Source organism: Bos indicus x Bos taurus, unplaced genomic scaffold (genome assembly GCF_003369695.1).
Source record: "Bos indicus x Bos taurus breed Angus x Brahman F1 hybrid unplaced genomic scaffold, Bos_hybrid_MaternalHap_v2.0 SuperScaffold_100218, whole genome shotgun sequence".
NCBI lineage: Eukaryota > Metazoa > Chordata > Mammalia > Artiodactyla > Bovidae > Bos > Bos indicus x Bos taurus.
In genome coordinates, this window is record NW_020867078.1 from 245,770 (window position 1) to 262,707 (window position 16,938).

General features: G+C 42.2%; 1 protein-coding gene across 1 annotated transcript; it reads left to right on the forward strand.

Annotated features, from left to right (window-relative positions):
- The first annotated feature begins 466 nt into the window (after positions 1–466).
- On the forward strand, positions 467–1,006 carry LOC113888485 (protein FAM209A-like). The gene has a single exon (XM_027535598.1). It carries the CDS (start codon positions 467–469, stop codon positions 1,004–1,006), a length of 540 nt encoding a protein of 179 aa, XP_027391399.1.
- Positions 1,007–16,938: the final 15,932 nt, after the last annotated feature.

Consider the following 16,938-nt stretch of genomic DNA (forward strand, 5'->3'; position numbering starts at 1 on the left):
GTGGTAGGCCGCACAAAACATCAGTGGCTCCTAGTTTGTGGCCTCTGATTTAATATCTTTCTTTCCCACTTGGCTGTCTGCTCCACAGGGGCACATGCCCCTGGTTCTGCTCTGCTCACCACAGTGTCTGGATTCAACAAATGGAAAAATAAAAATAGAAAATGGACCCACCCTCCCAGTAGAACACCAGGTTCAGAAAGAATACACTGGCATGGGGATGGCACTCTGTCACTCGCCTCTTTTTCAATTGCCCACTGGAAATGGCCCCATGTCCCTTTAAGCCCTACTCCCGGTTGACCCCTGCAGGCCTCCTTACCCTCTGCCCTGAAGTCATACCCTGGCCACATGGGTTCTGGTGGGGGTGGGGCCCTCTGTGACGTCACCAAGGGCCCAGCCCTGCCTAGTCCTCAGTCTCCAGGTGCCAGCGCAGACCAGCACACCAGGAGCCACTTGGTCTCAGCTCACGATGCGCTCTGTAATATGGTTATTTTTTTGGCCTACGTTTATCTCGTTTGTCTTTGCCTATGTGTTTTATGTTCTGAGAGATGAAGCCGAAGAACTGCCGTGGATGGTGCCCAGTGGAAGGCACTTCCGCGTTCGGCAGAATCAACCAGAGCATGTCCCAGGCTGGTTTGGGAGCAAGTCGCACTGGCTGTTAATCTTCCTCATGTTTTTGGTGATCCTGAAGTTTCCTGGAGGCGATGACAAAAGTATCGCGGGCACTCCTCCTGGCCGTCAGGGCTGTTCATCTGGCTCTCCAGGAAGAAAGAAGATAAGGGCTTCCCCCTACAAAGACTCTATGTGCGGTGCCTTAACCCAGGTCGAGACGACACTGGTGAACCTTGTGTCCAGGGTGCGGAGTCTGAAACTCACTGCTGCAACCGGTGATCAACGCCAATGTCCCAATATCCAGGTTCTTGCTGACGGATGGAATAACATTACGATATATGAGGTATGGGACACCCGAGCCCCCGATGAAGTGGATTTTTGCATCAAAGAAGAATAATAGTTGAGTGTTGACAAAGTGTATCCAAACTAATAAAAGTATTTTGAAGCAAAAGGAAAAAAGCCTCTGATATTTTTTATTCGTGCTACAGTTTTACCTTTTCCAGAATGTGGTATAATTGGTATCATGCAGTGTTTTCCAGACTGAGAGACCTGCGTTCGATCCCTGGCTTGGGAAGATCCCCTGGAGAAGGGAAAGGCTACCCACTCCAGTATTCTGGCCTGGAGAACTCATGTGCATGTTTTTGTGTGGGCATTAGCTTTCAAATCATTTGGTGAGCTATCTAGGAGCAAAATTGCTAGGTCATAGGGTATGACAGTGTTTAGCTAAGTAAGACATTGCTTCCAAAATGACTGTACCATTTTGCATCCCCATTAACAATGAATGAGAGTTCCTCTTGTTCAGCTGAACAATAGCAAGGCTGGCCTATCACCCACCGAAGTACAGAGTAGTACCCCACTCAGGGTTCCCCTTTAAGTGCCTGACACACTGATCCACAGAGTAGGACCCCAGTGGGGGCGGGAGGGGGTCCTCTATGTGCCTGACATGGAACAACAGAGAAGGACCCCAGGCAAGGGAACTGTCTAAATGCCTGAACCCGCAGAGCTATGGAGAAAGACTAGCCAAAGAGGCCTTCTGATTGCTAGCTACCAGAGGCTCAACAAACAAACAAACAACCAAAAACAAACTCTGATAGGGCCATAACTCCCGTGGCTGAGGCAGTCTGTGTCCCTGCACATTTGGTGTCATCAGGGTCCCCTTGACCCAAGCAGCTGCATCACCTTCATGCTCAACCCTCACTGGGGCAGAGCTTCCACAGGCTCTGCATCTATGCACATGGTGTCACTTTGGTTGTGTCCACCTCTTTGAGACCCCGTGGGCTGTGGCCTGCCAGGTTTCTCTGTCAGTGGGGTTCTCCAGGCAAGAATACTGGAGTGTATTGGCCAATATTGGTTCCCCATAGTCTTCTAGAGTACTATACCTCCTGCTGCCCTAGCTGCCAACTCCCCTGAGTATCTGGTGCTGCCAGAACCCCTGTGACCCAAACAGCTGCACCACCTCCATACCTGGCCCTCACTGGGGCAGACCCAAGTCCTCCAGTGCAGCCTCAGTAGTAAAGTGCAGTGGACGACCTACCTGCAGAGGTGGAAATAAAACCACAATTGAAACCCAGGGGCAGTGTGGCTAAGGAAGACCCAAAACCATCCCACCAGCTGTACAAGCTGCAGATTAAATCCACACAATCAACTAGGCAGATTCTCTGTCTACAGAATATATAAAAGGACACTGAGAGCTCCTACATAAGAAAACGTGCTCGTTCTGATAGCTGTGGACATTGGAAGCAAGCAGACACAGGAGTAGGACCTGATTAGAATCTAAGCTGCCCGCATAGCAGGCCCAGAAATCAACACAGTGTTGAAGGGCAACCTACGGAAGTGAGGTGGACTGTGCTTCCCAGCGAGGGAAAGGACACTGACAGCAGCGATGCAAGAAAAACATTTATTATTCTTCTATTTTGACTTGTTCTATAATTTCTTTTGAATTTTTCCTTTTCTTTTTCTTTTCTTTTTTTCCATTTCTGTTTACCATTTTCCCCCAATCTGTTGTAGTTGTCAGTTTTATTAGCACTATGAAATATAATTAAGCTTTTGAGTGTTTTTTTTTTTTTTTTCAGTCACACTTTTTATTGCTGTTATAAACCTCTGCGTCTACATTGGCCTTTTGCAGTTCTGTGGAGTTTTCCTTTCCTTTTCTTCCTTCTTTTTTTAATTTCTAAAAACCTATTATTATGTTTTCTACATGTATTCCTTTGCTTTTCCTACTGTTCTTTTCCCCTTGCAGTTAATCTTTAACATATATGTATCTTCTTTATCTACTGTTATTCAACTTTGCATTTCTATTTCTTTTTTTTTATAACTAAAATTTAAGTTTTATTTGGATTCCATACAGTTTGTTTTTTCCCACTAATACACTCTTTTCTCTCTGAGATGTAATCCGGGGTACCATATTGGATTAGTTTTCACATCTCCTCAGTATCCTCTGGTCTGAGACAGTGTTTCACTCCTTTATTGTTTTTTCTTGACTTTGACAATTCTTTTTTTTTTAATATAAATTTATTTATTTTAATTGGAGGTTAATTACTTTACAATATTGTATTAGTTTTGCCATACATCAACATGAATCCACCAAGGGTATACACGTGTTCCCCATCCTGAACCCCCCTGCCACCTCCCTCCCCATACCATCCCTTTGGGTCATCCCAACGCATCAGCCCCGAGCATTCTGTATCATGCTTTGAACCTGGACTGGTGATTCGTTTCACATATGATATTATACACGTTTCAATGCTATTCTCCCAAATCATCCCACCCTTGCCCCCTCCCAGAGTCCAGAAGACTGTTCTATACATCTGTGTCTCTTTTGCTGTCTCACATACAGGGTTATCATTACCATCTTTCTAAATTCCATATATATGCCTTAGTATACTGTATTGGTGTTTTTCTTTCTGACTTACTTCACTCTGTATAATAGGCTCCAGTTTCATCCACCTCATTAGAACTGATTCAAATGTATTCTTTTTAATGGCTGAGTAATACTCCACTGTGTATATGTACCACTGCTTTCTTATCCATTCGTCTGCTGATGGACATCTAGGTTGCTTCCATGTCCTGGCTATTATAAACAGTGCTGCGATGAACATTGGGGTATATGTGTCTCTTTCAATTCTGGTTTCCTCAGTGTGTATGCCCAGCAGTGGAATTGCTGGGTTGTATGGCAGTTCTATTTCCAGTTTTTTAAGGACTCTCCACACTGTTCTCCATAGTGGTTGTCCTAGTTTGCATTCCTACCAACAGTGTAAGAGGGTTCCCTTTTCTCCACATCCTCTCCAGCATTTATTGCTTGTAGACTTTTGGATAGCAGCCATTCTGACTGGCGTGAAATGGTACCTCATAGTGGTTTTGATTTGCATTTCCTGATAATGAGTGATGTTGAGCATCTTTTCATGTTTGTTAGCCATCTGTATGTCTTCTTTGGAGAAATGTCTATTTAGTTCTCTGGGCCATTTTTTGATTGGGTCATTTATTTTTCTGGAATTGAGCTGCAGGAGTTGCTTGTATATTTTTGAGATTAGCCCTTTGTCAGTTGCTTCATTTGCTAGTATTTTCTCCCATTCTGAAGGCTGTCTTTTCACCTTGCTTACAGTTTCCTTTGTTGTGCATAAGCTTTTAAGTTTAATTAGGTCCCATTTGTTTATTTTTGCTTTTATTTCCAATATTCTGGGAGGTGGGTCATAGAGGATCCTGCTGTGATGTATGTCGGAGAGTGATTTGCCTATGTTTTCCTCTAGGAGTTTTATAGTTTTTGGTCTTACATTTAGATCTTTAATCCATTTTGAGTTTATTTTTGTGTATGGTGTTAGAAACTGTTCTAGTTTCATTCTTTTATAAGGGGTTGACCAGTTTTCCCAGCACCACTTGTTAAAGAGATTGTCTTTTCTCCATTGTATATTCTTGCCCCCTTTGTCAAAGATAAGGTGTTGATAGGTGCATGGGTTTATCTCTGGGCTTTCTATTTTGTTCCATTGATCTATATTTCTGTCTTTGTGCCAGTACCATACTGTCTTGATGACTGTGGCTTTGTAGGAGAGCCTGAAGTCAGGCAGGTTGATTCCTCCAGTTCCATTCTTCTTTCTCAAGATAGCTTTGGCTATTCGAGGTTTATTGTATTTCCATACAAATTGTGGAATTATTTGTTCTAGCTCTGTGAAAAATACCGTTGGTATCTTGATAGGGATTGCATTGAATCTATAGATTGCTTTGGGTAGTATACTCATTTTCACTATATTGATTCTTCTGATAAATGAACACTGTATATTTCTCCATCTATTAGTGTCCTCTTTGATTTCTTTCACCAGTATTTTATAGTTTTCTATATATAGGTCTTTTGTTTCTTTAGGTAGATATATTCTTAATTATTTTATTCTTTTTGTTGCAATGCTGAATGGAATTATTTCCTTAATTTCTCTTTCTATTTTCTCATTATTAGTATATAAGAATTTCTGCAAGGGATTTCTGTGTATTGATTTTATATCCTGCAACTTTACTATATTCATTGATTAGCTCTAGTAACTTCCTGGTGGAGTCTTTAGGGTTTTCTATGTAGAGGGTCATGTCATCTGCAAACAGTGGGAGTTTTACTTCTTCTTTTCCAATTTGGATTCCTTTGATTTCTTTTTCTGCTCTGATTGCTATGGCCAAAACTTCCAAAACTATGTTGAATAGTAGTGGTGAGAGGGGGAACCCTTGTCTTGTTCCTAACTTTAGGGGAAATGCTTTCAATTTTTCACCATTGAGGATAGTGTTTGCTGTGAATTTGTCATATACAGCTTTTATTATGTTGAGGTATGTTCCTTCTATTCCTGCATTCTGGAGAGTTTTTATCATAAATGTATGTTGAATTTTGTCAAAGACTTTCTCTGTATCCATTGAGATAATCATATGGCTTTTATTTTTCAATTTGTTAATATGGTGTATTACATTGATTGATTTGTGGATATTGAAGGATCCTTGCATCCCTGGGATAAAGCCCACTTGGTCATGATGGATGATCTTTTTAATATGCTATTGGGTTCTGATTGATAGAATTTTGTTAAGGATTTTTGCATCTATGTTGATCAGTGATATTGGCCTGTAGTTTTCTTTTTTGTGGCATCTTTGTCAGGTTTTGGTATTAGGGTGATGGTGGCCTCATAGAATGAGTTTGGAAGTTTACCTTCCTCTGCAATTTTCTGGAAGAGTTTGAGTAGGATAGGTGGTAGCTCTTCTCTCAATATTTGGTAGCAGTCAGCTGTGAAGCCATCTGGACCTGGGCTTTTGTTTGCTGGAAGATCCCTGATTACAGTTTCAATTTTCACGCTTGTGATGGGTCTGTTAAGATTTTCTATTTCTTCCTGGTCCAGTTTTGGAAAGTTGTAGTTTTCCAAGAATTTGTCCATTTCTTCCACGTTGTCCATTTTATTGCCATATAATTGCTGATAGTAGTCTCTTATGATCCTTTGTATTTCTGTGTTGTCTGTTGTGATCTCTCCATTTTCATTTCTAATTTTATTGATTTGGTTATTCTCCCTTTGTTTCTTGATGAGTCTAGCTAATGGTTTGTCAATTTTTTTTTCCTCTCAAAGAACCAGCTTTTGGCTTTGTTGATTTTTGCTATAGTCTCTTTTGTTTCTTTTGCATTTTTTTCTGCCCAAATTTTTAAAATTTCTTTCCTTCTACTAACCCTGGGGTTCTTCATTTCTTCCTTTTCTAGTAGCTTTAAGTGTAGAGTTAGGTTATTTATTCGACTTTTTTCTTGTTTCTTGAGGTACGCCTGTATTGCTGTGAACCTTCCCCTTAGCACTGCTTTACCAGTGTCCCACAGGTTTTGGGTTGTTGTGTTTTCCTTTTCATTCGTTTCTATGCATATTTTGATTTCTTTTTTGATTTCTTCTGTGATTTGTTGGTTATTCAGCAGCGTGTTGTTCAGCCTTCGTATGTTGGAATTTTTAATAGTTTTTCTCCTGTAATTGAGATCTAATCTTACTGCATTGTGGTCAGAAAAGGTGCTTAGAATGATTTCAATTTTTTTTAATTTACTAAGGCTAGATTAATGGCCCAGGATGTGATCTATACTGGAGAAGGTTCCGTGTGCACTTGAGAAAAAGGTGAAATTCATTGTTTTGGGGTGAAATGTCCTATAGATATCAATTAGGTCTAACAGGTCTATTGTATCATTTAAAGTTTGTGTTTCCTTGTTAATTTTCTGTTTAGTTCATCTATCCATAGGTGTGAGTGGAGTATTAAAGTCTCCCACTATTTTTGTGTTATTGTTAATTTCCCCTTTCATACTTGTTAGCATTTGTCTTACATATTGAGGTGTTCATATGTTGGGTGCATATATATTTATAATTGTTATATCTTCTTGAATTGATCCTTTGATCATGATGTAGTGTCTTTCTTTGTCTCTTTTCACAGCCTTTGTTTTAAAGTCTATTTTATCTGATATGAGTATTGATACTCCTGCTTTCTTTTGGTCCCTATTTGCATGGAATATCTTTTCCCAGCCCTTCACTTTCAGTCTGTATGTGTCCCTTGTTTTGAGGCAGGTCTCTTGTAGACAACATATATAGGGGTCTTGTTTTTGTATCCATTCAGCCCGTCTTTGTATTTTGGTTGGGGCATTCAACCCATTTACGTTTAAGGTAATTATTGATAAATATCATCTATTTCTTCTTTATTGACTATGCCAAAGCCTTTGACTGTGTGGATCACAGTAATCTGTGGGAAATTCTGAAAGAGATGGGAATACCAGACCACCTGACCTGCCTCTTGAGAAATTTGTATGCAGGTCAGGAAGCAACAGTTAGAACTGGACATGGAACAACAGACTGCTTCCAAATAGGAAAAGGAGTACATCAAGTCTGTATATTGTTATCCTGCTTATTTAAATTATATACAGAGTACATCAGGAGAAACGCTGGACTAGAACAAACACAGGCTGGAATCAAGATTGCTGGGAGAAATATCAATAACCTCAGATATGCAGATGACAGCACCCTTATGGCAGAAAGTGAAGAGGAACTAAAAAGCCTCTTGATGAAAGTGAAAGTGGAGAGTGAAAAAGTTGGCTTAAAGCTCAACATTCAGAAAATGAAGATCATGGCATCCGGTCCCATCACTTCATGGGAAATAGTTGGGGAAACAGTGGAAACAGTGTCAGACTTTATTTTTTTGGGCTCCAAAATCACTGTAGATGATGACTGCAGCCATCAAATTAAAAGACGCTTACTCCTTGGAAGGAGAGTTATATCCAACCTAGATAGCATATTCAAAAGCAGAGACATTACTTTGCCAACAAAGGTCCGTCTAGTCAATGCTATGCTTTTTCCAGTGGTCATGTATGGATATGAGAGTTGGACTGTGAAGAAAGCTGAGCACCGAAGAATTGATGCTTTTGAACTGTAGTGTTGGAGAAGACACTTGAGAGTCCCTTGGACTGCAAGGAGATCCAACCAGTCCATTCTGAAGGAGATCAGCCCTGGGGTTTCTTTGGAAGGAATGGTGTTAAAGCTGAAACTCCAGTACTTTGGCCACCTCATGCGAAGAGTAGACTCATTGGAAAAGACTCTGATGCTGGGAGGGATAGGGGGCAGGAGGAGAAGGGGACGACAGAGGATGAGATGGCTGGATGGCATCACTGACCTGATGGATGTGAGTCTCAGTGAACTCCGGGAGTTGGTGATGGACAGAGAGGCCTGGAGTGCTGCGATTCATGGGCTCACAAAGAGTCGGACACAACTAAGTGACTGAACTGAACTAATGATCCCGTTGCCATTTACTTTATTGTTTTGGGTTTGAGTTTATACATCCTTGTTGTGTTTCCTGTCTAGAGAAGATCCTTTAGCATTTGTTTGAGAGCTGGTTTGGTGGTGCTGAATTCTCTCAGCTTTTTCTTGTCTGTAAAGATTTTGATTTCTCCTTCATATTTGAATGAGATCCTTGCTGGGAACAGTAATCTGGGCTGTGGGTTATTTTCTTTCATCACTTTAACTATGTCCTGCCATTCCCTCCTACCCTGAAGAGTTTCTATCGAAAGATCAGCTGTTATCATATGGGAATCCCCTTGTGTGTTATTTGTTGTTTTTCCTTGCTGTTTTTAATATTTGTTCTTTGTGTTTGATCTTTGTTAATTTGATTAATATGTGTCTTGGGGTGTTTCACCTTGGGCTTATCCTGTTTGGGACTCTCTGGGTTTCTTGGACTTGGGTGATTACTTCCTTCCCCAGTTTACGGAAGTTTTCAGCTATTATCTCTTCAAGTATTTTCTCATGGTCTTCCTTTTTGTCTTCTTCTTCTGGGACTCCTATGATTCGAATGTTGGGGCGTTTAACATTTTCCCAGAGGCCTCTGAGATTGTCCTCATTTCTTTTAATTCATTTTTCTTTTTTCCTCTCTGATACATTTATTTCTATCTTCTATCTTCTACCTCACTAATCCTATCTTCTGCCTCTGTTATTCTACTGTTGGTTCCCTCTAGAGTGTTTTTAATATCATTTATTGCATTATTCATTATATATTGACTCTTTTTTATTTCTTCTAGGTCCTTGTTAAACCTTTCTTGCATCTTCTCAATTCTTGTCTCCAGGCTGTTTATCTGTGACTCCATTTTGTTTTCAAGATTTTGGATCATTTTCACTATCATTATTCAGAATTCTTTATCAGGTAGATTCTCTATCTCTTCCTCTTTTGTTTGGTTTCGTGGGCATTTATCCTGTTCCTTTACCTGCTGGATATTCCTCTGTCTCTTCATCTTGTTTATATTGCTGTGTTTGGGGTGGCCTTTCTGTATTCTGGCAGTTTGTGGAGTTCTCTTTATTGTGGAGTTTCCTCACTGTGGGTGGGGTTGTACAGGTGGCTTGTCAAGGTTTCCTGGTTAGGGAAGCTTGTGTTGGTTTCTGGTGGGTGGAGCTGGATTTCTTCTCTCTGGAGTGCAATGAAGTGTCCAGTAATGAGTTATGAGATGTCAGTGGGTTTGGAGTGGCTTTGGGCAGTATGTATATTGAAGCTCAGGGCTATGTTCCTGTGTTGCTGGAGAATTTGCATGGTATGTCTTTCTCTGGAACTTGTTGGCCCTTGGATGGTGCTTGGTTTCAGTGTAGCTATGGAGGTGTTTGATGAGCTCCTGTCGATTAATGTTCCCTGGAGTCAGGAGTTCTCTGGGGTTCTCAGGATTTTTACTTAAGCCTCCTGCTTCTGGTTTTCAGTCTTATTTTTACAGTAGCCTCCAGACGTCTCCATCTATACAGCACCATTGATAAAACATCTAGGTTAATGATGAAAATTTTGTCCACAGTGAGGGACACCTGGAGAGGTACACAGAATTACATGGAGAAGAGGCGAGGTAGGAGGGAGATAGAGGTGATCCGGATGAGATGAGGTGGGATCAAAAGAGGAGAGAGGAAGCTAGCCAGTAATCACTTCCCTATATGCTCTCCACAGTCTGTATCCCTCAGAGATCTTCACGAAGTTACACAGAGAAGAGAAGAGGGAGGAAGGAGACAGAGGTGACCAAGAAGATAAAAGGGGGGAATCAAAAGGAGAGAGACAGAGCCATTCAGTAATCAGTTCCCTAAGTGTTCTCCACACTTAGGGACACTCCAGAACACACAAAGAGATTCACAGAATTGGGTAGAGAAGGGAAGGGGAAGGGAGGAGATAGAGGAGACCTGGTAGAGAAAAAGGAGAGTCCAAAGGGGGAGAGAGCAATCAGGCCAGGGATCTCGCTCCCAAGTAAAAATGGGTAATGAAGATTGGGTTCTTAAAGGTACAAAATTGATAACAAATACAAAAAAGCAAAGATTAAAAATCTAGAGTAGAGGTTGGATTTTCAAAAATACAATATTAAAGGAAAAAAAAGAAAACAAAGTCATAAGAATTATAAATATATATATATATATATATATATATGAAATTTGCTTTAAAAATAGGGTCTCTCTTTTTTTTTTGCAAAGTAATAGGAGGTTATAAAAATGAAACTTAAAGGAGTAATATAGGACTTAAAATTAAAAAAATTAAAAAATTAAACAATGATAGTAAAAATATATCTAGGACTTTCTCTGGTTTGTTGTGGGCAGTGTGGGATCAGTTCATTTTCAAATAGTTCCTTGATCCAGCTTATATTTCTCAAGAGCTATAGGCCCCTTCCTATGTAGTCTGTACTATCTACAGGGTTTTAATCTATTGCAACTGTCATTTCCACGAGATTCCCTCTGTTTTAGCTTCTTCTGTTTGCTGGTCTCTTCAGCGTCTAACTTCCGCTCTGACACAAGGCGGCGGTGGTGGACACTTTTTCAGGCTCACTTGTTCAGTCGTGCTGTGGGGAGGGAGGGACGCTGCAAATGAATAACTCTGGCACATGCTCCCAGTGTCTCGGCCACACTGGGATTCCTCCGCTCACGGCGTGTGTGCTTTCCCTGTCTACACTGCTCAGGCTCTAGGTTGCTCTGCAGGGAACTGTCTGAGGCCGGCCCTGGGTTGTATGTACTTCCCAGGTCTAAGCCACTTAGGTTCAGGTACTCGGGTATTCTTCAGAGGCACAGACTCGGTTGGACCTACATTTTGTGTCCTTCCCAGGTCTGAGCAGCTCAGGTTACCAGGTGTTTGGCGAGCATGGTCGCTGCAACTTATGGCGTCCCCTGTCCCTGTCACTTGGTTTTCTGGGTGTACAACTGGTGCACCTTCTCAGGTGGATGTTAACCATCCAGAATCTCAAGACGTCTTGGTTAGCAAAGAAACCTGCTTGCAGTTTGGTAGATAATGCCTCTCTGGGGCTGCTATTGCCCCCTTCTGGCTCTGGCTGCCTTCTCCTGCCTTTCACCAGGCAGGGGGATGGGCCGGGCTAGCTCTGCTCAGTCCTTTGTTCTGTGAGTGGGCCTGATGGTGTCTTGCTGCTGCTACTGCTAAGTTGCTTCAGTCGTGTCCGGCTCTGTGCGACCCCATAGACGGCAGCCCACCAGGCTCCCCCATCCCTGGGATTCTCCAGGCAAGAACACTGGAGTGGGTTGCCATTTCCTTCTCTAATGTATGAAAGTGAAAAGTGAAAGTGAAGTTGTTCAGTCGTGTCTGACCCTCAGCTACCCCATAGACTGCAGCCTACCAGGCTCTTCTGTCCATGGGATTTTCCAGGCAAGAGTACTTGAGTGGGGTGCCATTGCCTTCTCCAGATGGTGTGTTAGATTAGGGCTTTTCGCATGGTAGCTATCCCACAGTCCGGTTTGCTATACCAAGTTGGTTCCCTCAGATTGCCCTTGGGGCATTCAGGCCCGGTCCTTACTCTAAGCAATGCAGCCCACGCCTCCCTGCCCAACCCCCACTTGCTAGTGGCAGATGCAGGCGTCTGCGCTGCTTCTCCACTGGGGGAATTACGGTTGGGCACGTAATCTGTGGGTTTTAATTATTTACTTATTTTTCTTCCCAGTTATGTTGCCCTCTGTGGTTCCAAGGCTCGCCACAGACTCGGCAGTGAGAGTGTTTCCTGGTGTTTGGAAACTTCTTTCTTTTTAAGACTCCCTTCCCAGGACGGAGCTCCATCCCTACCTCTTTGTCTCTCTTTTTATCTTTTATATTTTTTCCTACCTCCTTTCAAAGACAATGGGCTGCTTTTCTGGGTGCCTGATGTCCTCTGATGGCATTCCGAAGTTGTTTTGTGGAATTTACTCAGCGTTCAAATATTCTTTTGATGAATTTGTGGAGGAAAAAGTGGTCTCCCCGTCCTTTTCCTCTGCCATCTTAGGACCACCCCCACATTTCTATTTTCTATCTTTCCTTTCTTTTTCTCACCATATTCGTTAGTTTTGTTTTCATTGCTGTATTCCCCAGTTGGCACCTTGCTTTACTTTTATTTTCCAGTTTGTGCTTTAGTTAGTTTTGTTCTTAACTGGTGGATATCATTTTTGGTTTCCTTTGTTCACCAGGTCAATCTATTGTGCTTTATTTTTGTTGGACTGTTTTGATTTTGATTATGGCTATATATGTATATATTCCATTATTTTAATTATTATTTGCCTGATTTTGTAACTGCCATTTGTCTGGGGTTCATCTTTCATTTCTCATTTTTGAGTATTTGTTTTAATCTCTTTTAATGCCATAAGAAACTACCTGTTGAATCTCCATTTCTGGCCAGAGATCAAGCCCTGACCTTTGGAGTGGGAGCACTGACTCCAAGACCCTAGACTACCAGAGAACTCCTAACCCTAGGGTGTATCAAATAGTGAGAACTCCCACAAATGAAACCACTTCAGTACAAGACCTGGCATCCCCCAACCACCAGTAGCACTCTGCACAGGACACCTCATCCAAACAACAAAGAAGACAAAAATACAAACCCAATCATCAGCAGACAGACTTACCACTTCACTCAGCCTTGCCCATCAGAGAAAAAAAAATACTCAGCACAAATATCATCCTAAATGAAGCTTACACATACCACGGGACCAATCTTAGGAGGGCAGAAACCACAAGGTAGAAATAATTCAACCCTGAAGCCTGGGAAAAGGAGACCTCAATCACAATAAGATTTAAAAAGTAATGAAAAGTCAGAGAAATACTGCACAAATGAAGGAACAAACTAAAAGCACTAAAGTCCAAATAAATGAAGAAGAAATAGGCAAACTACCTGAAAAAGAATTAGAATAATGATAGTAAAGATGATTAAAAAAAAAAAAAAAACACCTTGAAAACAGGATGGAGAAAATGCAAGAATCAATTAACAAAGACCTAGAAGAATTAAAGAATAAACATACAGAGAACAACACAATTACTGAAATTAAAAATACTTTAGAAGGAATCAATAGCAGAATATCTGAAGCAGAAGAATGGATCAGTGAGCTGGAAGATAAAATGGTGGAAATGACTGCTGAAGAACAGAATAAAGTAAAAAGAATGAAAATAACTGAGGATAGTCTCAGAGATCTCTGGGACAATATTAAATGCACCAACATTTTGAAAATTTCCCCAACATGGAAAAGGAAATAGTCAAGTGATAAAGAACAATCTCAAGTTGAGTCTATCTGGACTACGTTCCCTGTGCCATGGTAAGAGGAGAGTGAAAAATTTGGCTTAAAACTCAACATTCAGAAAACTAAGATCATGGCATCTGGTCCCATCACTTCATGGCAAAGAGATGGGGAAACAGTGGAAAGTGTCAGACTTCATTTTGGGGGGCTTCAAAATCACTGCAAATGGTGACTGTTGCCATGAAATTAAAAGATGCTTACTCTTTGGAAGGAAAGTTACGACCAACCTAGACAGCATATTAAAGAGCAGAGACATTACTTTGCCAACAAAGGTCTGTTTAGTCAAGGCTATGGTTTTTCTAGTAGTCATGTATGGATGTGAGAGTTGGACTATAAAGAAAGCCAAAGAATTGATGCTTTTGAACTGTGGTATTGGAGAAGACTCTTGAGAGTCCCTTGGACTGCAAGGAGATCCAACCAGTCCACCCTAAAGGAAATCAGTCCTGAATATTCATTGGAAGGACTGATGTTGAAGCTGAAACTCCAATCCTTTGGTCACCTGATGCAAAGAGCTGACTCATTAGAAAAGACCCTGATGCTGGGAAAGATTGAAGGTGGGAGGAGAAGGGGATGACCAAGGATAAAATGGTTAGACGGCATCACGGACTCAATGGACATGAGTTTGAGTAAACTCCAGGAGTTGGTGATGGACAGGGAGGCCTGGTGTTCTGCAGTCCATGGGGTAGCAAAGAGTCGGGCACGACTGAGCGACTGAACTGAACTGAATTAAGTTGAAGGCTAACCACAATTAGACATTTTTGCCACGATGAACAAAATAATTTTGCCAATTCTCTTGCCACTCTCTAGTTCATTCTGTGATAGTCTAGGCAAAGTCCATCTTCCTTGAAATCACCAAAGATATCAAGTCTGACATTTTGGGACATGGCAATTCTTCTTTGAAACCTATTTTCACAAGGGAAAAAAAAAAGTTTCATGTGTTATGAAACAAAATAAGAATCTTACTTACAATTAGTTCCCCAGTGACTGCATCAAACCCCACGTGAATCATATGTTCAAAGTCTGAAGGAAGAGAAAGATCGCTATAATCTCTTCAAAAATTTTCTCATACCCTTTCTTTTTCTCTTCCTCTGGGACCCCTATAATTCAAATGTTGGTAGTGCTGGGTTTTCTTTGCTACATGTGGGCTTTCTCTAGTTGCAGCAAGCAGGGGCCACTCTTTATTGTGGTGCATGTGCTTTTCATTATAGTTTCCTCCCTTGTTGCAGATCGTAGGCTCTAGGTGTGTGGGCTCAGGAGTTGTGGTGCACAAGTTTATTTGCTCTGTGCAAGTAGAATCTTCCCAGACCAGGGATCAAACCCACGTCTCCTGCATTAGCAGGCAGATTCTTATCTGCCTGTACCACCAGAGAAGTCCCTAAAATTTTTAAATATTTTAACAAATATTTTTCGCAATGACTGTGTGCCAGGCACCTTTCTTAGCCCTTCACATATAATAAATCGTTTTATCTTTACCACAACTTCTGATAGAAGTAATGTTTTAATTTCCATTTTAGAGATGAGGAAACTGAGGCACAGAGAGGTAAAATAAATCACCTGAGGTTCAACAGCTAGGAAGAGACAGAGTCAGAATTCAGACCCAAGAAGCCTGGCTCCACATCCTGAGGGCTCATTCACTATCCTGTGCCACTCTTGTGACAATACCCTTGGCTTCCCTTTTAAGTTCTAGTCCACAGCGCCCCCTTGCGTTCTATTTCTTCCCAACCATTCTGAATAATTGTCCTGCCTAGCCCCCACCAAGACTTCCTCCAAGCCGAGTTCCAGAACTGGTAGTCCCTCCCCTCCATCAGGTGTAGCCAAGCTCCCAGGATGGGATCCAAACACAGGTGAGTGGTGGTGATGGGCTGAAATCGTAATCATATCTGGCCATTATTTTCCTGGCAGTAAAACTGTCGACTAAAAAATACAGTCACAACCTGAAAGTAGAGACTTATTTTATTTGGTGGGAATGTTTAGGACTCCGAGCCTGGGAGACAGCATCTCAGTAGCTCTGACAAAACTGCTCAGAGGAGTTTGCAGGAGGGGAAGTCAGGCTATATACAAGTTTGCGACAAGGAGAGCAGGCAGTCTGATCATCAAAGATCGGGTATCAAGTTAAGCAATTTAGCATTCTGTGTAAGGGCAGATGCAAGCCTCTGGGCTCGCTGGATTCACTCCCTTCACATGCAGCTCAGCCTTTGGGGGCAATCCAGTGTACTTGTTCACCTTGCTTCTTGCATCCCCAGCTCCTCAGCAATCACGGTGCGGGGCAGCAGCATCCCCTGGTTTGTAGTTTTGGAAGCCCTCATTCATATTTGGAGGACAGAAATCGCTGATGGCTGTGACATTTCTTGTTCATTAATATGGCTGAGGTATTTTCACTTTACAGTCGGATCAGCGGTAAAGAATCCGCCTGCAAACAAGAGCCTCAGGAGATACAAGTTCTATCCCTGGGTTGGGAAGATCCCCTGGAGAAGGAAATGGCAACCCATTCCAGTATTCTTACCTGGAGAATCCCCGTGGACAGAGGAGCCTGGCAGAATACAGTCCATAGGGTCACAAAAGAGTCGGATAGGACTGAAGCAACTTAGCACGCACGGGGAAGAATGAGAGGCAGCAGATAAACGAGGAACTTCCAAGGAAAAATCAGCAGTATTGTGAGGCATGAGGAAGTAGAGGTTCCTTCAAGGCCTGAGTGACTGGGCAGGTGAATGGTATTGCCACTCACTGAGATGCGGGTACAGAAGGAAGAGCAGGTGGGCAGGGAAGGTAGTTATAACAGCAGGCATCCATGGCGCATGCATCATGGGCAGAGCAGGCAGACACTGATCACTGTGGTCACTTTACTGAGGAGGGAATGTGAGGTTCTGAGACCTGAAGAAACTTTCCCAAAGTCACAGAGTGAGTAGCAGGGTCGGATTTGAACCCAGGTCCTTCTGACTACATGTCTGTGCTTTTAACCAGTTGGATGAAAGGCAATCAGCCTATGCTAGGACCCCCTTCCCTTGTTCTGCCTGCTATTTCAACCCTGATTATTGTCTGTCTTCATGCCTCCTGATTTGCTTGGGCTCTGACCCTGGCTGCCAACCTCTCCATGACTCTCAGCCTTTCTTTAATCTTCAGGGTTTAGATAACTGCCTTCCCACCACCCCATCCCCCTGAAGGCCACACTCTACTCTCTCCCCGTGCATGCTTCACCCAGACACATGACTCAGTTGACTCTATAGCTTATAAGACCTTTTTCCATTTCCCGTCCAACACTGAGTCTCCATCCCCGGATTCCTGTCTTCTAGTCTCACCCTGTAATGAACAGCAGGGCTGT